At 33.7% G+C, this 21947-nt stretch overlaps 1 protein-coding gene and 1 pseudogene across 4 annotated transcripts in view; both read left to right on the top strand.

Moving 5' to 3' along the window:
• Nucleotides 1-21947, top strand: part of LOC145260499 (uncharacterized) — a 139936-nt gene that overhangs the window by 70291 nt on the left and 47698 nt on the right. For all 4 annotated transcript variants that reach the window (XM_080118611.1, XM_080118612.1, XM_080118613.1 and 1 more), the window contains 6 exons: nucleotides 6731-6751; nucleotides 10078-10162; nucleotides 14911-15080; nucleotides 17146-17247; nucleotides 18307-18379; nucleotides 21877-21933. In XM_080118611.1, the coding sequence (XP_079974737.1) occupies nucleotides 6731-6751; nucleotides 10078-10162; nucleotides 14911-15080; nucleotides 17146-17247; nucleotides 18307-18379; nucleotides 21877-21933 (508 nt within the window). The remainder of the gene's footprint in view (nucleotides 1-6730; nucleotides 6752-10077; nucleotides 10163-14910; nucleotides 15081-17145; nucleotides 17248-18306; nucleotides 18380-21876; nucleotides 21934-21947) is intronic.
• LOC145260909 (5S ribosomal RNA) lies at nucleotides 12252-12370 on the top strand (annotated as a pseudogene).

The raw sequence follows: 21947 nt of genomic DNA, 5'->3' as shown, positions 1-21947 counted from the left end.
AAAAAAAAAGAAAAAAGAAAAAGTCCAATGTGAACAAGTTCTAATTGAATCGTCCCCCTAAGTAATCCAAGTTACAAAATTCCCACTGTTTACTATGCTAAAATCACAATGACTAATGTATACCTATTAACCCTTATCCTCGAGTGGCCTCTGGGCCTTGATAAGTGGTGACACCCTTGTAAAAAAAAAAAAGTATTTATCGAGTCTGGTTATATGCTTTAATATGGAAGAGTTGAAATCAATTCATGGCAAACAAGGGGGATAACTCGAGTTTAAGGTTTCGCCATTTTAAGCACACAATCTCAAATTGTGGATGATATTTTGCTAAAAATACATCTACTACATCTTCTACTAGATCATTTTTTGGGGGGAATTTTTGGAATTTATACATACTAATTTTAAAATGACACATATGTATGTTATGTTTTTACCTGAAATGTTAGTTTAAAAGGTCATCACTTTATACATGCACCAAAAATTTATTTTTTAATCTTTTGGGGGGAGGAACCAATATCATATAAGCATAAAGATGTTTGAACATTTCAAAACAAATGTTTAAAAAAATTAGTTTAATGTTAACATGATAAAATAACTTAAGAAATTAAAATCTTTTGCAAATTCCATTTTCTTTATATCATAGAATGATGTCTTGTTTCCTTGTCGCCAATTAAAAAGAAGTCAGAAGATGGAAGTTAACAAGAACTTCTAATTGAAGTATAAAAGACTATAGTTGGTGCAGTTAGTAGCTGTCTATTATACAGGGTGAAATGATAAAATTGTTGTCCTAGAAAAGACCTGATTCCATTTCTGTTGTGTACAAATCCCAAGGGCAATAGGAGCTTTCTATCATGTTTGAAAGTGATACACTGTTTCAGCAAGATTGGAGATATGCTGCTGTACAATTTATGCTCTCTACTGATCCAAGTTATAACAGGAATATTGCCAGCACCCTCAGAGTACACATTTTTAGTGCACAGCTCAATAAAGTTTATGGGCATGATTATGGTCTTTGTAGTTTCAAGTGAGGGCTACATCAGCCACCTCACATCTTTGAAGTCGGCTTGAAAATCAGCACCAAAATGTACCTGGATGTACTGAAGAGGGTGGTGCAATCATGTAGCCGCTTGCAGACCCTGGTTGTGGCAGCAGAACTTTAAGTCGGCCCACAAGTCCAAAGAGACCTAGGCTTGGCTTCAGAAAGAGTTACAACTTTGTACCCTTCTCTTACTCCCCCCCACTTCCTCTACAACCTAAACCCGCAGGACGGGTTCGTTTGGTCCTACATCGATATCACCAACATGACCTCCCACAACACCAAAGCCAGCCTGATCGCCAAGTATTCGCCGAGCTCCTGCCAGCACTTGTGGGAAAAACATGCTCCTGGTTCCAGACCTGTAAATCAGTGCTCAGTTGTAGATGTCACTTATGCTTCTATCTGAAGAAATTCCTGTGGCATGAAAAACACTCAGAAAATACCTTTTTCAAATTGTGTGGTAGCATTTCTGCACAATATCCATTTATTTAAATGTACTTTGTTTAAATGTTTTGTGCTTTACATTAAAAACTCTTGAATTTGCTCTTATGGAGAGGCAAACAAATGGCAAATATTTTTTGTTTTTATTTTATAAAAAATAAAATTTATAAAAGTATGTATTTTATTCATTGTGATTTTATCATGCATAAAAATTGCCTCTGTGTAGAAGGATTTCTTTTTCACTGGCCATAGACAAGAAAGATCAGCACTGTAAATTCTCAATTCTTACGTCAGTTTTTAATGTCGGGAAAATCCTTTTATTAAAAGGTTTTTGCGGTGCTACACTTCATCTTTTCTCTCCTTGGTCAGGAACAGAGAAATCTTTATTTTTGGGAGCTTATTCCTCCCAAAACAGAACCCTGAGGATTGGAATAGCAGGTTTTCTCTTTCAAAACTGTCTCTAAACCTTTGGCTAGTAGCAAAGTGTAGTATATGTTATGATACTACACTTTATCTTTGTTAAAAAAAAAAAAAAGATTTATAAAAAGATTTGTAAATAAAATTATGTACTTTTCAAATCTCACTTGTTTTTAATGTAGGGAAAATCCTGTTTCTCATAAAATGTTTTGTAAAATAACTTTTTAAATAATCCAGAATGCCCATTTTTGTGGAACTTATTACTCTCAAAATAGGGCACTGTGGATTGGAATAGCATGTTTTTCCTTATTTAAAAAATGCCAGCCAATAAAAGGATTGGTTTAAAGAGTTTTATTAAAAAGTTTTGTAAATATATATAAAAAAAATGCACTCGGATTGTTGGTGAAAAATCATAGTCGTCAAAAGAAATGTTTAATTTCTAGTCGCCACTGGGAAAAAAAAACGCTCGCAAATGCGACTGTCTCCCTCACAACGTAAAGACCTGAATTTTGCCCAGTTTCAACTATTGTCTCCAACCCATAACGTGCTATCTCGCCATCCGCTTGACAAACTCATTAAGCCTTATCCTCAATTAGTACAAAAAATCCCATTTTAAAAGCTATGACAAAATAACCCACAGAAGAGACGTCGCGAGCTTGTCTCTGTTCTATCATTATTTTCATGGCAAGTGCTCGTCTGAGCTCCAATCTACGGCCCCCCTCTTGCTAAACTTTCACGAAAAACACTCATCTAGTTGAAACCACTAGCAATAATTTTCCCCACTCTTTATCTGTGCCTAAGCCTAAATGTAGATTCCATGAACAAAGTTTATTTCTTAGAATTGCACATCTGTGGAACTTTTGTTTCCCTGCTTTCCAACTGTCTTCAAGTCCAATGTAAACAAGTTCTTGATGAGCTGCCCCCTTAAGTAATCCAATTTACCAAATTTACGCTACTAACATTTACTATATTGACTACTGTCCACTTATTAAACTTTATCCTCAAGTGACCTGTGGGCCTTGATAAGTGGCGACTTCTTTATATACTTACATATATGATTGTTGCATCTTTCCAGATGGTCGCTGTCACATTGACTTCTCCCAATCTCGTCATTCATGCTATCTCAGATGACTGCACTCCCGCTGCAGATTTGCACATCTTGAAGCAGACGTGATATAAAAATTGAGCAATTTCCACTGAGTTGATTTCCTCTGGAGGTTGAAGGGTATTCCTATGAACAATCACATGTCTTCTCAAACCAGCAGTAGACTTGCAAACTTTGCTGCATATTAAACATTGTTTGGTTCGTACTAAAAGGTGCAAAGTTGACCTGAACAGGAGTTTTGTGCGACTTAAAGTGGTTGACGTAGCCAGCTTTTGACAAAAGCACTCGTTCACAAGCATCGCATTTCCAGCTCTGTGTTAAGACCATGAATTAAACCTTTGCGAATCTCTTGCTTCAGATTGCTGCGGACCTGCTTTCTTTTCGCTGGAGAATCACAACTTTCATGTACAAGCTTTCGCCACTTCGGCCTTTGTAGAGTAAGTTTTTCCCACGTGCAAATGTCAATTTGTAGGACTTTCAAATTGTTTTTTGTACAGTCCCTGAACCTCTTCCTAGGCTTGTGTTGAGGGCGCTTGCCATTTTCCAGTTCCCCATAAAAAAATTGTTTTGGCAGCCTACAATCTTTCATTCAAACCAGGTGGCCCACCCAATCCATGTGAGATCTGATTACAAGGGTCTCAACACTAAAGCAACATGCTCTCACAAGGACTTCACTATTGGGTACTTGTGCTTGCCACTTGATGTTTAAGATACATCTCAAGCATTTTTGGTGAAATCGTTCAAGCCATTTAATGTGCCTTTGATGCAATGTCCATGTCTCCGATGAATATAACAGTGTGGTTAGTACAGGGGTCTTGTAAATGCAGATCCTAGTCCTGTCTGTGATGCCATGATCAGACCACACTCTATTCTCCAACCTTCTAAAAGCTACAGATGCCTTCTGAATTCGTCTGCAGATTTCAGTGACGAGAGAGCCATCCCTTGACAGAACTACCTAGTCTAGCACCACCGACCATGATGTTCGGTGCCACATATGACTGGCCCGGTGCAGGAGTGAACATCACCTTTGTTTTAGACAGACTGATCCTCAGACCAAAGGCAGGAGTCAGCAAAGTGATTCATTATATACTGCATATCAGTCTCGGTGTGTGACAAAAAACAGCATCGTCTGCAGACAGTAACTCCTTGACCAAGACATGATGCAGCTTGGTTCTGGCATTAAACCTAAGATTAAAAATTCGACCTCTGGTTGGAAACTTTAACATGACACCCCTATCGCAATCCCAAAATGCATGAGCAAGTAGAGCAGCAAAATATAGAGAACAGAGTAGGGGCAGGAATATCACCTTGTTTGAGACCATTGTCACCCTACTTTCTCTTAAAATCAATCAGAGAGCATCCCTGTTAATGGTGTCAAATGCTTTGGTCAGATCCACAAACACTTGATACAGCAGTATCTGTTGCTCAATGCATTACTATGATATTGTTCCATCGACTACTGACACTTTATTCTCAAGTGGCCTCTGAAGAATTTGTTAACATTAAACTTGAAAACAAAAAACCCCTGAAATAGTCAGCTGAGAAGCATATGTATATGCATACATACATATTTAGTAGCTTCCTTCAGTCTTGATAGACTATGGATACCAACTGTAAAGGTTCATGCGCATGGAATTTTTGTGGCAAGAGTTGTGCAATGTCCAACCACACCTCTCCAGAGTCAACGTTGTTAATACCAATGGAAAATGTAGGTTCAGGACAACTGGAAACTGTGCAGAGATAAGTGGAGAGCACATATAGCGCCTAAAATTACAAATAGTCACTCATCTGGTACTAGTCAGATGTTGCTTAACTTCAGTGATCTGATGAGAAGTGTCAATGTGTATATGCATGCGTACATATGTCTTTGCATGCATAGAATAAAAAAAATACCTATGACAGGAATGTTAAAATTACTTTCCCAAACAATGGTTTTGCATCACATTTTATATCACGGATGGCCAACCTGTGGCACATTGGTTGGCAACCTGTGGTGCATTGTATCATTTTGATAAGAAACTAAGCCACTTTTACTCGTTTATTCAGTGATTTATATTTCTTGCACATTCTTTGTAGCATAGTTCTGTTTTTTAAACCTAATTTTTTAATTACTGTAAATCGAAATTGATCTAAAATTGTAGCTTTAGAGTAAAGAATATATATGGTCTGTCCTTGCAGGATTCCCATCCAGTAACTAGTGTTGTAACATTTATGTAACAATGTAGTCATTTATGTTTGTCAGATATTTATTGTGATGTTGACATGGCGTGCTGCTGTGAAGCTTGTTAACATGCGACATATAAAGTGAGATTAAATTTCTGTCAAATTCCAGGATTGTTTGTTGTCAGTTACAAATTTAATTCCTGATATTTCTGATTTGGCAAAAACAAAGCAAAACGAAATACCATTTTAAGCTATGCATGTGCTCATGTGTTACTATTAATACTTTCAACGAAATTAAAGTGTTATCTTTAATTCTTTCTTTTTACAAATCCTAAATCTGTCATCTTTTTTAATAAATTGGGCAATGTTTAAAGTTCCGAATTTTTTTTTTTTAGGGCTGATTGTTTATATTGTATTGATCGAACTATTGTCCTCATCTTGAGTGTTATTTTTTGTGCAACGTTTCGGTCGGAATTGGCCTTCGACAGTCATCAGGCATGTTGGTTGTTGTTTGGAAACATGCCTGAGGATGATTGAAGGCTAATCCGACAGAAACGTCGCACAAATAACACTCAAGATGAGGACAATATTCCAATCAATACAATTGATATTGGCAATGTTGTTCATATTTTTGTAATACAACAGTCATAAAGCATATCTTTTTCAAATAAGATATGGCCATATTAAGACACATTTTGAAAGACAAAAAAAAAGTTGGTTTGTGTGGCACATTGAAATTGATTGTAAAAAAAAAAAAAAAAATAATGACGCATGGAATAAAAAGTTTGGCCATTTCTATTTTACAAAGATTAAAATCAAAATATAATGCTATGTGTAGAATCCTTATTCCAATTGTGATCACATTTCATGACATAATTTACATTCTAGGAAATGTCTAAAAATCAAACCTATAGAGTCTTAAATTGAAATTCACATAATCTTAATTATTGTCTAACTGAATCGAATATAATGCAAATGTGAAATATTTTAATTTTACAAAAGTTGTGCCCACATTATGCTCCTTAAAAACCCTTCAAAATGCTCCAAAGAAACTGAAATTTTGGGAATATTTATTAGATTTAATACGTAATATTAAAATTTTGCAAAAATCTGATGTTTGCATATTTCATATACTCTCTATTATATGAACATTTTTTACTTATTTGTATAATTTGGACGACTGTTCTCATTGACTGATATTTTTACGTTTCGACTAATGTAACTTCCAACCTTTTTTTTTTTTTCTTAGATGTATCTTGTTGAACTCCGGAATTTGCACATAATTCCAAACAGAACCTTTTATTTAATCCACAGGAGTAGCATGCACTCATTCTGTCGGCTATGACCAGGTAGAAGTCCAAGTAATTTGCAATTGTAATTTGAGTCGACATAAAGATTCCAAAGTTCAACAAGATACATCTGAAGATGGTTTGAGGTTATATCAGCCAAAACATTAAAATACGACTCCAAATGAGAACAGTAGTCCAAATAATACAAGTATTCAATCCTCATCTAAAAAGTTCAGAAATAAGAATTTCTTTAATGTGTGTCTTTTTTTTTTTTCCTTTCAGCCTGGTGGAAACAGACAAGAGGTAAGATAACTTTTTTTATATAACAAGACTAATAAAAAAAATTTGTGGCAAGAGTAATATAAAATATTTTTATGACAAGACTGATTTTCTTTTTATAAAAAAACTATCCTGGGTGCCCGGCATTGCCCAGGTGTTTGTAGGTGTGTGTTGAGCCAAAAAAAAAAAAAAAAAAGTTGTAGTAGGCAGGCAGGCTTGAACCGGTGCCGTGAAGACGGAAAAGAAAGTGAAAGAAAATCTGATGTCTTACCACTACTCCATGATGCGACCGGAAGTCTAAAGCGTTCAAATTTAATGTAGTCGATCGAAAAACAAAAGATGACTTGCTGAAATGGCATTGCTTTTAAACCTCCCACAAAAGAAAATTAGACAAGATTGTTTTTGATGTGGGGGGGGGTGCAGCTTCTCCAAAAAGGGGGGGACACTCTGGCAGTATCCAAATAAATAGTAATTGTCTCGGTATAAAGGGTTTCCCCTAAATTGACCAATGACCAATTACAGAAAAAAATACTACCTGGCTCGAAGGCCAGGCATTTGCGTTCAAATATTTTCGCTTAATTTATATGAAAGACAAACAGCCGAGATGACGGCACGGTGGGAATTTTGTTTAACTCGATCAAAAAAAAAAGAAAAGATAGACAATGTCTGTTTGCGAATGTGAGATATTACTATGTGGGGAGTATGTGAAAACTTCTCGCAGAATCTAACCGATGTGAGAAGCCCGAACAGAAAAGTCTTTCGTGGACATACACAAATGCTTGGTTCCATTTTGTTAAAAGCATTGAAATTAACTAAAGTCAATTCAATGGTGACAATGACTTGATAAAATGTCAGCCTAAAAAATCGACCCTTCCTTGTACAAAATGGCAGAGTTAGGGTGAAGGAATTAATGTTTTTGGCCAATTTTTTGATATTTGTCGTCCAGGATGTTGAGCTTCATAATGATACCGATCTTGTCAGGATCTGTCGTCTCTATCGAAAGTTTTTGCGATACATACATACATTTCAAACAGACAGGTGAAATTTATATTATAGAAGACTAGCCTGGGAGCCTGGTGTATCCTAGGTGTTTGGAGGTGTGTTGAGCATAAAAAATTTTTTTTTTTTTTAAGTTGTAGTAGGCAGGCAGGCAGGCTCAAACCTGTACCGCGAAGGAGGAAAAGAACATGAAAAAAAAAAGATTCATGAGACCATTGCTGTTGCGTTCATCGCCAAACTGGAAATGGCGGAGATTTAAATTAAGGCTTCAAGCCAGCTGCCCTATTTCTTTGTTTCCCCAAGATGTTTGGGAATACCAGCTCCCTACAAAAAGGGAGTGTCCAAATGAATAGCAACTGTCTCATATGACGCGTTTTCCCAGCATTGATCAAAGCTCATTGCTTTCTGGACGTCACAGCACAAAAGGCCTAGAACACGACTTCGCTTTCGTAGTTTCGCTTTTATATCTTTAAAACACTAACAAACACATGAGCGGAAGAAATAGTGCGAATTTTGTAACATAAAAGTCGCTCAAATAAAAGAGACACAACCGCCTTTCGTAAATCGGAGATATTATAATCTAGGGAGTATATAAAAAGTTCTAAGAATTAGTACCCCCCCCCACACACACACCGAAAAAAGCCTTTGCCAGACATACAAAAAAGTGCACACACTAACACATTTTCGCTTTTATATAATAGACTTTTATATAATAGATTATATTACCCGGGTGTTTGTGTGTGTTGAGAGAAAAAGAAAAGCAGGTTTAAACTCAGTCTTGAGGCAAAGTCAGAAAAGAAAACGTGACATGTTACCGCTACGCTAAGAGGGCAGAGGAAGTGAGAGTGGTTTAAATTAAACGGTTAAAAAAGGCAGGTGCTTAAATGAACGTCAAGGTCAAACATCACGCCATAGAGAAATGAAATCACGCAGAGTCAGTTAAGCTTGGAGCTTTCTGCGTATTTGTTTGTTTCCCAAGATGTTGGGGAAAACCAGCTCCCCATAAAAAGGGAGTGTCCAAATGAATAGCAATTGCCTCATATGATGAGTTTCCCCCAGATTTCAAAGCTGATTGCTTAATGGACATGCCGGCACGAATGGCCGAGAAAACTGCTTTCGATTTTTAGTTTCGCTTTTATATATATGAAAGACACGAACAAACATGCGAGAGCAAGAAATATTGTGTAAAAGTCTCTCAAATAAGATTGACGATCTTCTTTCATAAATCTGAGATATTATAATTTAGGGAGTATATAAAAAGTTCCAAGAATTAGTACCGACAAAAAGCACCTCCCTGGAAAAAGCCTTTGCCGGACATATAAAAAAAGTGCACACACTAACACATTTTCGCTTTTATATAATAGACTAGCGGGGGGGGGGGGCAGCATTGCCTGGAGGTGTGTGTAGATCAAAACCAATAAGATTTAAAAAAAAAAAAAAAAAAAAAACAACAATGTTAAACTTAACATTGGAAAAACAAAAAAAAAATCAAATTTTTGGTAGGTAGGTAGGTAGGATCGAACCAGAAGCCTTGAGGCAAAGGTGGAAAATAAAGTGTAAAAAAGAAACCTGCCACATTTACCCGTTAGGCCAGCAAGGGAGAGTAACAGAAAGACGTTTGAATTTAAGCTTTAAAAACTAAATCGACAGGTGCATGAATTTAATGAGTTCAAATATCACGCCATACACGGAATGAAATCCCACACTTTTATTGCGAGGTAGTTTTTTTTTGTGCTTGTTTACCCAACTTTGGCTGCGAGGTAGTTTTTCTGGTTTTCTTTCCCCAAGATGTTTGGGGGGGGGCAGTGTCCAAATGGATAGCAATTGTCTGATATACAGGGTTTTCCCCGCATTGATCAAACATCATTGCTTTCTCGACGTTCCTGGCACGAAAGCTGGGAACTGCACCTTCGCTTCAGATTAGTTTTGCTTTTATACGAAAATGCCGAACACACACGTTGGGAGCCGAAATAGCAAGAATTTTGTAAAAGTCAATGTAAATAAATCTAGATGTGATGCGCGCTGGCAAATCGTAGATATTATCTAGGGGGTATATAAACAGTTCTAAGAAATGGTACCCCCCCCCCCCCTCCAATTGTATTTTAAATATTGCTCACACTGAAGATTGCACTTTTAACCTCCATTATAACTGAATTTTGCCAAGTACTTTATTCACTACGCCATGAGTTCTTGTGAAAGTAGGCTGAGTTGTACAAATAATGCAAATAATCATCTTAAAAGTTCAGTAACTACATTCTCAGTATTTTTTTAAGATTTTATGATCTATAAATTATGAAAATGATATAAATTTTTTTTTCTTTTTTAATTTGTATTGAAATTTATTTTTCCAGAAAATGGACGATATTTCCATTTCAAAGAATCTTTCTAACATCCTGAGGCACACGGCTGAAAAACTTAACCTTAAAATGGATGCACGTAAGTTGACAAGATTTATCCATTTTATTTTTTTGTTGGCTTTTCTAACTTTGTCTGCACTAGTGAGCTTGATCATTGATCTGCAGATTTAATTTTTTTACTACTCGTATTCACCCCTAAACGGGGTGTTCTTCTACTGAAACATAAGGGGTTACTGTGAACTAGAGACGTCTGTAAGCATGATCTCTTGAGTAGAGACTTGTTCACATTACATTTAAATTTTTGTATGTTAGTACAGTTGGAAACCGAGAAGGAATTCTCACTTGAAGAGAAGAAGTTATCAGTATAGCTCTCCAACATCTAGGGACTTCTACAGTGGAGGCGTGGGATTTTACTACTTGTTGGGTTAGTTGTTGAGTATTTATATAAAATGCGAATTCATCAGAGCACATTTTGTTAAAGTACTCGTAAAACAAGTACAGGGATGCGCTATGGCATCGATGGGACAAAAGTTGGAGTTTGGGGTGATAGTATATGACGTATTAGTTTTTATCATCTTGTCCAATAGAGATAGACTAGTGGTTAATGCACCGACCCTTACATAGCAACTATTCCATGTATGGGTGACTGGTAGCCTTGTAGAAATATACGATACTGTCAGATGTGAATATTTTTCTCAGCAGTCGAAATAATCCGTCTTTTTAGTAGTAATCTTGGCAAGGTCTATGTACAGAGTGGAACGATAAAATTATTGCCCTAGAAAAGATGACACGATTCCATTTCTGTTTGATGAAAACTGGTTTTCTTTTTTTTGTTGCAGACCATCTACTAGTTGGTCAGTTGTGTACAAATCCCATGAGCGATTAAGAGCCTTCAATCATGTCTGAAAGTGACACAGTGTTTAATGAGTAAGATTGGAGATGCGCTGCTGTACAACTCCTGCTCTCTACCGAGCCAAGTTATGACAAGAGGACCATTCCCAACACCCTCAAAATACAAATCTGGACAGTTCAATGCTTAAGGGCACAGCTCAACGCATCGGATGACCCTTTGGAGCGGAAGGTTGAGACCACTATCAGGAAGACCCGGGCCAAGGAATTCATCAAAAAGGGTCCAAGCAATCATTGATGTAACTCCCCAGCAGCCTATTCGGCAGATTATGCACAAATGAAAAGAAAAACGGCAGGATTATTTACGTCATGGATTTAAAATTATTGGATAAAATATTGAGAAAGCAGCAAGAAGAATTTTTAAAAGCTCAAAACAATTTAATTGAAACTTTGACAGTACAATTTCACAAATAATGAACACCCCAAAATCAGTTTCTTTGGACACCATAACAAGCACAATAACATATTTTTCATTCAATCCGGATTCCAAACAAACTTACTGCTTGGTATAGACGGTGGAAGGATCCGTTTCAATACGAGTTTGCATCCATAAGCAACACGTGGAAATTGTGTTTGCTACTTAACAAGCTGGACATACCTACGCACCTACTGTCTATGGTTGAACCCCCCCCCCCCCAAAAAAAATGGCGGTACAAATTCTGACCAAAGAATATCAACAACTAATAAATCTAAAATGAGACACAACAATGATGCAACAACAAAGCCCATCAGTTTCAAACCACATTAAATCTGTTGAGAAATCCCTGACAGGAAATAAAGAAATGATATTAAAAATCAACACCAAAGCCAACCTTATCACCGCCATCTAGCAAGTATTCGCCCAGCTCCCGCCGGCACTTGTGAAAAAGGCATGCTCCCAGCTCCGGACCTGTATCAAGTCGGTGATTGAGGCTGAAAGCAGCTACATTGAATAAATGTCAGCTCTACTACATAATCAAGTTACCTGAATTGATTTTTTAAATAAAAGTTTTAAAATAAAGCTGTAGTGTTTTCTTTGGGGTGACACTTATCGCTACACCCTGTATTTGTTCCAATTTATGTTATCTGTGAACGTTAGATTGAGGAGTTCGAATGATGAACTCCCAACTCTGGTGTTATTATCCATGGCAATCTGTGGCTGAAGAGGTTATCCATAATTGTTGAGCTTTGTCTTTACATTAAATGTTACATCTCCATTCCACTACAAACTGGAGGTAATTTTTTAAGATTTCAGACATTGCCTTGGATATGTATATAATGTATACGGCATAATCACGTTGACACACCGGTTCCCGTCAGATCACCGAAGTTAAGCAACGTTGAGCCTGGTCATTACTAAAATGGGTGACCAATTTGGGAAGTCCAGGTGCTGTATGTTGGAGGACGTAGACACCTCCCTGCAAAAAGTTGCAAAAACCTACGTCCTCATCTCCCCTAACGGGAATATACATGTGACTGGGGACCGCTTGTGAATTTCATACCCCCATGAAACTTCCTCCTTCGGAAGAAGCCGGTTAAACCCTGAATAGGGTTGGTACTGACTGCACACATATGCATATAATCATTTTACCCATACGTTAGGTATATTTGCTGATGGCACCATACTCTACACCTATGCTCTATATGGAGTAACTACGTATCAAACGTGCAAGTTCTCAGGAGAGCAAACCTAGGCAGCATCGAAGCTACCCTTGCTACTATGCAACTATGATGAACAGGGCACATTGCCAGAATGGAAGACAACCAAATCCCAAAGATGATCTTCTACGAGGAACTGGAAAATGGAATCTGCAAGGTAGGAGGTCAGAAGCTTTGCTGCAAAATTGTAACAAAGTGGCACCTGAAGGCGATGAACGTTAATATCGAGAATTGGGAAGAACAGGCCAAAGAAAGGAGTAGCTGACTGAACAGTCCCTACAAAGGGAAGGAGGAAATAGAGACAAGGCTTGGAGAAGCCTTAGAGCTGAGACACTATCGACGACATAACCCCGACACCCACATATGCGGTGCCTGTGACCGGACATTTCACACAGAAAGAGGACTACGCCAACACTGAAGGATAAAGCATTAAGGCCCCGACTAGTCGTCAAAACTGACGGACTTTATGATGATGATGATGATGATGATAACTCTTACCTATCTTGGACATAATTTAATCAGGGAGTTCATGAAAATCAGGAATAAGAAAAGTCCATAGATTGACCCCTGAGACCCACATTAATGTCGTTGTTTGAATGTATGTCCATCGGCGACAACTTGGATTTTGTCTTATCTAAGAAGGATTAAATCTTCATGCAGTACAATTTAATTTTCTTATTTCTGTAAGCTGCAAGGAAATTTTGTAACAATATTTTTTTTTTTTTTTTTTTTTTTTTTTTTTTTTTTTTTCCAAAATGATTGATTTTGGATCTAGCATTTTGCCATTTTTAAAACTTTTACAAGGTTGACAGAAAATTAAAGAACAAATTCAATGCAGAGAAATTGCTTTTTTTTTTTTAAGAGTAAACTGATCTTATGTCTTTCTTAAATAGAATTCTGTTGATGATCTCTATTTATAATGGACTATTTCAATCTTTTTATTCTCTCCTTTATTGCTTTTGACTCTTAATAAGTAGAAAGGGAGACAGAAACGAGTGTTAAACACTGTATGTAAAACAAATGTGTTGGGTGAGGGTAAGGCAATGTACAATGAAAGTAAGAGATGAGTCAGTTTACAACTAATTAGAACAATTAAAATGAAAGTTTTGCTTTATATATATATATATATATATATATATATATATATATATATATATATATATATATATAATATTTTTAGCATGTATTTTGTGCGATTAAAATATATGAAATAGATAAATTACTTTTTCTAAAGCTAATCCCACGTTTGCTTTTAAAATACCCCCCTCCTAAAAAAACAACAACAAAAAAACATTTGTCTTAATTAACCTGTGTCGAATAATGAATATGCATAACGTAACAATTGTAAATATTAACTCTAGCTAATATTCTCATTTTTATAGCATCATTTTTCTTTTAGAATTTTTTTAGATGAGGATTGATTATTTAAACTACTATTCTCATCTTGGTTGATCCTAATTACTTGCCTCCTCACAAGTGCAGGGTTAGACGCATGGTTTGTTTTTATGTAGGAGAAAGTCCGATTGGAACAAAAAATAAAAATTGCCTCATGCTAAAAGGATATCTCCATACCTGCCTGGGGACAGAAAAGCTGAAGTATAGTATCTAACTTGTCTAGAATTCCCCCTATATTAAAGAAAAATCTGTATGATGTATATACCCATGACAAAATGAAAATATCATATTCTAAAAATCAGATAAATTAATCCAGTGGTTTTATTTTTAAATAAGAAAATCAAATTTTATATGTATTGAAGGAATGATTGAAGTCTTCTTTGCCATTTTGGAAAAAAAAAAAAAATCTAAAATAAGCCAAGGAGATAATTTGGCAATAATTCAAACTTGTTAGATTTTATGTTGTAATGCTACATAGTCCCATTAATTGCTTTAAAATGATTTTTTTTTAAATAAAAATATAACTACTTGATCAATTTACATGAATTTTGGAATATATTTTTTGTCACAAGTATGTGCATCATACAGATTTTTCTTTATTTTTTTTTTTTAATAGAGGAGGAGTTCTGGACAAGAAGCAATAAGTTATTCCTCTTTGCTGATTTTTTTTTTTTTTTTTTTTTTTTACCAATTCTCCTGGTAAAATCACAGCTTAAAATAAATTTTGGTCCTATTCATTCAGCTTTTAAAATCTCACCAGATAACTTTATATGTTAGATGATTTCACTATCATGTATTCTGCTGAGAGTAAATCAATAAATCTACATTACCTTTTCTTTTTTTTTTTTTTTTTTTTTTTTTTCTTTTTTTTTTTTTAATTTCTAGATGGATATATTTTTGTGGATGATCTCCTGAAACTGAAAAGGTTCACTGACGTAACTCCAGACGATATCAAAAGAATTGTAAAAAATAACGATAAACAAAGGTTCTCGTTGATTACGGAGGATGGGAGTAAAAAGCTTAAGATTCGAGCTAACCAGGGTCACTCTGGGAAGGTTAGTTGTTTTCATTTTATTATAAACAAATTTTTCCATATTATCACATGTACCTGAAAAATTTAATCCCAAGTAACACAAACTATATTTTTAGCTTTATGATTAAAATGTATCTGATGTGTTCTGTGCCGGAGCTTAGTGCATATAGTTCTCAATCTTTTTGGAACTTGCTTTCCTTTATAATGTAGGTATTAAAAATTGAAATTGATTAGAGTAATAATTATATTTATGGAGAAAACTTTTTCAATTATATTTCACTCTTTATTTATTCCAATCCTTTTATTTATCAAGGTGTATGTTAAAATATATTCAGCCTTTATTTATCCAGATGTATGTTAAAATATATTTAACCATTTATCAAAAATGTATGTTAAAATATATTTAACCATTTATTTATCAAAATGTATGTTAAAATATATTTAACCATTTATCAAAAATGTATGTTAAAATATATTTAACCATTTATTTATCAAGATGTATGTTAAAATATATTTAACCATTTATTTATCAAGATGTATGTTAAAATATATTTAACCATTTATTTATCAAAAATGTATGTTAAAATATATTCAGCCTTTATTTATCCAGATGTATGTTAAAATATATTTAACCATTTATCAAAAATGTATGTTAAAATATATTTAACCATTTATTTATCAAAATGTATGTTAAAATATATTTAACCATTTATCAAAAATGTATGTTAAAATATATTTAACCATTTATTTATCAAGATGTATGTTAAAAATATTTAACCATTTATTTATCCAGATGTATGTTAAAATATATTAAACCATTTATTTATCCAGATGTATGTTAAAATATATTTAACCATTTATTTATCAAGATGTATGTTAAAATATATTTAACCATTTATCAAAAATGTATGTTAAAATATATTCAACCTTTATTTATCAAAAATGTATGTTAAAATATATTCAACCTTTATTTATCAAAAATGTATGTTAAAATATATTCAACCTTTATTTATCAAAAATGTATGTTAAAATATATTTAACCATTTATTTATCAAAATGTATGTTAAAATATATTGACCCTTTATTTATCAAAAATGTATGTTAAAATATTTAACCATTTATTTATCAAGGTGTATGTTAAAATATATTTAACCATTTATTTATCAAGGTGTATGTTAAAATATATTTAACCATTTATTTATCAAGATGTATGTTAAAATATATTTAACCATTTATCAAGATGTGTTAAAATATATTTAACCATTTATCAAGATGTATGTTAAAATATTTAACCATTTATTTATCAAGATGTATGTTAAAATATTTAACCATTTATTTATCAAGATGTATGTTAAAATATTTAACCATTTATTTATCAAGATGTATGTGAAAATATATTTAATCATTTATTTATCAAGAATGTATGCTAAAATATATTTAACCATTTATTTATCAAGAATGTATGCTAAAATATATTTAACCATTTATTTATCAAGAATGTATGCTAAAATATATTTAACCATTTATTTATCAAGATGTATGCTAAAATATATTTAACCATTTATTTATCAAGAATGTATGCTAAAATATAACCGAGCATATACAAATAAATGACAAAATTCTATATTCCATGGTAAAAATTAAAGATGGTGCAAATATCACTTAACACAATTGCACCTTCTCTTTGGATTTTTACGGATTTATGTAATCTTGGCCAGATCCTTTTTTTTTTTTTTTTTTTTTTTTAAGTTAATGAATTCTTATTCTTCTAATGAGTCAGGTCAAAAATATTCAAAGATTGACATATGATTTTTTTCTGCACTACAAAAAAGGTGCTTTCAAGAATTGAACATTTTAACATGCTGATAGAAATAAATGGTAAGATAGACTACATCTTGGAATTTGGGATATAGACTTTTTGTCATATATAAGGACTTCAAAAGCTTACTCCTTGCTTTTGCCCATGGACTTTCCAAATTGTATTTATTTTAGAAAGACACTAAGGCTTGCACAAAACAGATACTTCTCAACACCGAATTTAAGTGTTATTCATTCTTAAAATCATTTATTTGTTTTCTATTAAATAGTTTGAAGATTTGAACCTTGACTTAGTTCCAATTGAGGATCCAGAGAAATATCCTGTTGTTCATGGAACCTACGAACAAAACTGGACATCTATTAGCAAAGAGGTTTGTATAAAAATTTTTTTAAATGTGTTTATAAATCTGCATTAAATGTTTTTTTCATGTTTTTTGTCTTTTAAATATTTGAATTATGTGTAACTCAAATATACCTATATTCATTTAAACTACTGTGATCTGTAGAAATTTCGCAGTGCTTTCCACATCAATCTGTATATAATTTGTTGTTAATACTCCTTTTGAAATAATAATGGTCTTTTAGGATCAGTATGATCAAGAAAAACATGACTCTTCCATAAAATTCTTATTGTCAGAAAAATATTAAATAAAAGAATGTGGCAATATAATTTTTTTCAAACAAATATTCTTAACATCAGATTGTCAGCTAAATATTTTTCAAATCTATAAAACCGATGTCACCTTTTTAAATATATGTATTTAAGATAGTATTGTTTTAATTGACAAAATCCATTTGATTCTGGAACAAATGGGTAAATTAGATTTTTTTTTTTTTTATATATATTATTCCTTAATTGGAATTCATTTTTGAGATGAGCATTATATATATTAATTTATTTTTATTTCGGACTATTATTCTCATCTTTATTAGTTGTTGTTTTTGATCTTTTATTGGTTTTGTTTATTCACAACGTTTCGGCCAACTATTCCTCTGGCCTTCGTCAGGTGGTAACCGCGACGGATAGAGACGTTGAATCTCTACAGTTCCAGATGAACATTGTCTGAAGATAGCGGTTTCAATCCCACCCAAAGCATGCCAGAGGTTAATTGGCCAAAAATGTGGTGAGACGACAACAACTATGGATGGCAGTGATGGCTGAGAATGCAGTTAGGAGATTCGAAGTTCCTATCCATCGCGGTTACTACCTGACGAAGGCCAGAGGAATAGTTGGCCGAAACGTGAATAAACAAAACCAATAAAAGATCAAAAGCAACAACTAATAAAGATGAGAATAATAGTCCAAAATAAAAATAAATTAATATATATAATGCTCATCTCAAAAATGAATTCCAATTAAGGAATTGATTTTGTTAAATTCATTGAATGAAGCTCTTTACTTAGCATCCTTGCTTTTTATTTTTTCATAGGGTTTAAAGAAAATGAAAAGAGTGCATATTCATTTTGCGCCTGGTTTACCTGGAGAAAATCGTGTCATTAGTGGTAAGTTTAGTTTTAATAATGTAGTGATAACTGTCCTGGTTAAGTTAAATTTGTTTCATTTGAATTTCCACTTTTTATGCCAGGTTTATTTTACCTGTGATCCTTTCACAGGGATAGTGTTTATCTATTCCATACGTAAAAATAACCGTGCACACGCACATTATTTGTTAGATGTTTATAATTAAAGAATATTGATTAGTTATTTTAGTGGCCTATAACTAGGAAACCAAGCATTTCTGAACCTACAATTATTGGAACTTTTTAAAAAAATTTTATTATTTACATATATAGAACATAAAGTCACATAGTAATGCCATTGGTTTTTCAAACACTCTGTATATGTAAAGATAGTGAAGTGTTGTCAAATAATAGAATTTTAGTATTGATACCCAGCATTGCCCGGAGCTATGAACAAGAAAATGGAGAGGTTAAAAAGTGTATAAGCTTTTTCTTTTAAAAGTTGTTTCTCTATCATTCTCTCTCTCTCTCTCTCTCTCTCTATAACCCTTCTTTCACTTCTGCAGAAAAAATTGACAAATTACGTAATAATATTAAAAAAAAATGTCTCTCTGAAGATAATAGCTTCCTGACCTAAAATGCACCAAATATTGATGTTTTTTTTTTTTTTAATTTTCTTTCCCTTACTTAATTTTCTTTCCCTTACTTAATTTTCTTTCCCTTTACTTAATTTTCAGCAAAGTCAAAAACGATTTTCCTCTACAAAATAACCAAACCAAACTCCATGAATAAATATTTGAATGGACAATGAACTTGGAGCATGAAAACCTTTTTCTCAAATAATTTGTCTGGAGTCGACATTAACTAACTTGAAAATGGTTGATATGCCATTAAAAGAAAACAACAAAAAACCTGGTGTCATTTCAATTGACATATTCTTCACCCTACTCCTATATCGTGTTTGAACAACTTTTACTTGTTTAGACTGTTCTCGATTGAGTCCATGTTATGTGGATATTTAGATTTCATAGCAGTTAGGTTCATTACTTAATTTTTATAAGTCATTAAGTTTTTTACTTTAAAAATTTTTTATAACTTCTGTTAGTTCTCATGTACTCTGTTCATAACATTTAACTTGTTTCTTATTTACTTTGGTTCAAGTTACAGCACATCACCCCTTTTAGGTTTTACAAATGTTCTTAGATGCAAATGGGCCGATCATGCAATGTTTACATGTCATACTAAAATGTGTTCATTACAATAAGATATTGTGCAACAGACCTTTGTCTTTTGTGGTCTTATGTCCTTGAGTTGCTTGCATCTGCTTTGCCTTACCATGCCCTCCATAAACAAAAACCTTTCGCAATAATAGATGCAAATCTCTTGTGCTTTTTTTGGATATAGTTTGAGTTTTATTTTTGCATTCCTGGGTTGAAGATGCATCACCAATTCCTCATTAGTTCCTCATCTTGATTGGTTGGTTGTTTTTGTTTTATGGCATATCAACCCTTTTCGGGTTATAATGCCAAATCCAAAGATTTTGAAGAAAAATTTTTTTCATCGAATATATTTGTTGTTTTCACGTCGGTTTCTATTTAACCCATAGTTGGGACCCTAAAAGGTACTACCACTCCGGGTCAGAGTGGTCCTGGGAGCAATGGTAATTAAAGGGTGGCTCCACACTCCCCAAAGCCCACAAGCTGGGGCCTCACCACTGGATATAGTTTAAGGTCATATCCAGGACCTCCTCATCGTGAAGAGGTGGGTATCTTGGATTCTTGCTACATTTCAAGATTTGAACTTATAAACTGAAGCCCTATGTAGACAGATTGACAGTTTTTTTTTTTTTTTTTTTTTTTTTTAGCTAGTACATTAGAGATAGATTTGATTAACTTGTTTAGGGAAGTTAATCGAGTTCAAAAAATCTGTCGCTGAACACAGCACAGGTGAGTGACAGGAAAAAGGTCATCGGTAATGGTAGAGAGGTAAATAGGTATGAATACCTGTTCTCGTGAGAGTGAGAATTGGCGAGATTTGTGATGAGATTCACATTTAGGGAATAGTATGGATTTTTGCACTCTCAGAAAACAGCTGCACCTGTCATTGTCACTTGCACAAGGCAGACTAATCTATTCTCATTACTACCCCTGAATAGGCCGTCTCTCTTCCTTTCAAATCTCACTCCCTAAACGTGAATCTCATCACAAATCTCGCCAATTCTCACTCTCACGAGAACAGGTATTCATACCTATTTACCTCTCTACCATTACCCATGACCTTTTCCCTGTCACTCACCTGTGCTGTATTTAGCGACAGTTTTTGAACGATTAATCTCCCTAAACAATGGGGCCTAGTTACTCAAATCTATCTCTAATGTACTAGCTAAAAAAACCTGTCTACATAGGGCTTCATTATATAACATGAGTTCACATCTTTTAAGTAGAATCCACTGTAGAATATCTTTCAACCAATTCTTATATACACCTGAACATGTATGCTGTAGGTGGATCTAGTCCGACTTTCTCAACTTTTAATGTCATCTCTCCAGGGTGATTATTTATTCTCACAGTAATTTTTTTTGTCTTTATATTGCAATTAATCTGTTATCACTCAAGGATCCATTCCCCAGGCAAATTTTTCAGACTAATCAATCAAGCATAAAAAAATAAAAGTACCGTGACTGCAATTAGCAACCCAAGAATTCTCATTCTTTTAACATGGTGAAACCATATTGTTTTACAAACTTAATCTTCCTTGAAGTTCATCAAATTTAAGCTTTGTCTTAGATTCATTTGACACATCCATCATTATTTTCTCTCCATCCAATGCAGATTCCAGGTTTCACATTCCATACATCACCAAACTGTCTACGCATCTGATAGACTCTTAATTAAAATATTTACTTCCAAACTAATCTATCCTTTGTCAAATTTTTATTTATTCCTCTTTCCCTTCCATCAATTTTTATTCTATCACTTTCTCCATGTTTTTCTTTACTTTCTACTGTAGAATAGACCTGCTACCTCAACTGAACTACATCTTACTAACACAAGAATTTTCATCCATTCTTTCAATATGACCATACCATCAAAGTCTCTTATTCAGCACACATTCTTTACTGTCAAGATTTAATCTTTTTCATCAAATCTGAGCTTTTTAAGATCCATTCTACACATCCATTGTATCATTCTCTCCATACAACACATTTTCACGTTCATTATCACGTTGTGTACATGTTTGATAGGCTCTTAATAATTAAGAAATTTATTTATTTTTAATACATATGTGGTGGTGGTGGGTTAAAAATGACCTCAATGTCGGATGGTCAAGGGAATGCTACACAGATTGAACAAATTCGCTTATGTTGACGTTTTAATGAAGTTGCCATTTCTTTATTGCTCTTATATTTATGTATATATTTATGTATATATTTTTAACGTGTAAATGCTAAAAAGTAATTGCTTAATTTTTATTTAAGGAATTGCTTAATTATATTTTGCTTGTCTTAAATGAATTTTAATTTTTTTTTTTTTTTCTAGGCATGCGCACAACTTGTGATATATATATCTATATTGACATGAAAAAAGCATTGCAAGGTAAGAAATTGCGT

Source organism: Euprymna scolopes, chromosome 36, assembly GCF_053919585.1.
Source record: "Euprymna scolopes isolate OS-2025 chromosome 36, ASM5391958v1, whole genome shotgun sequence".
Lineage (NCBI taxonomy): Eukaryota > Metazoa > Mollusca > Cephalopoda > Sepiida > Sepiolidae > Euprymna > Euprymna scolopes.
Note: the sequence above shows the minus strand (reverse complement) of the source record. Positions and strands in the feature narration are given on the sequence as shown.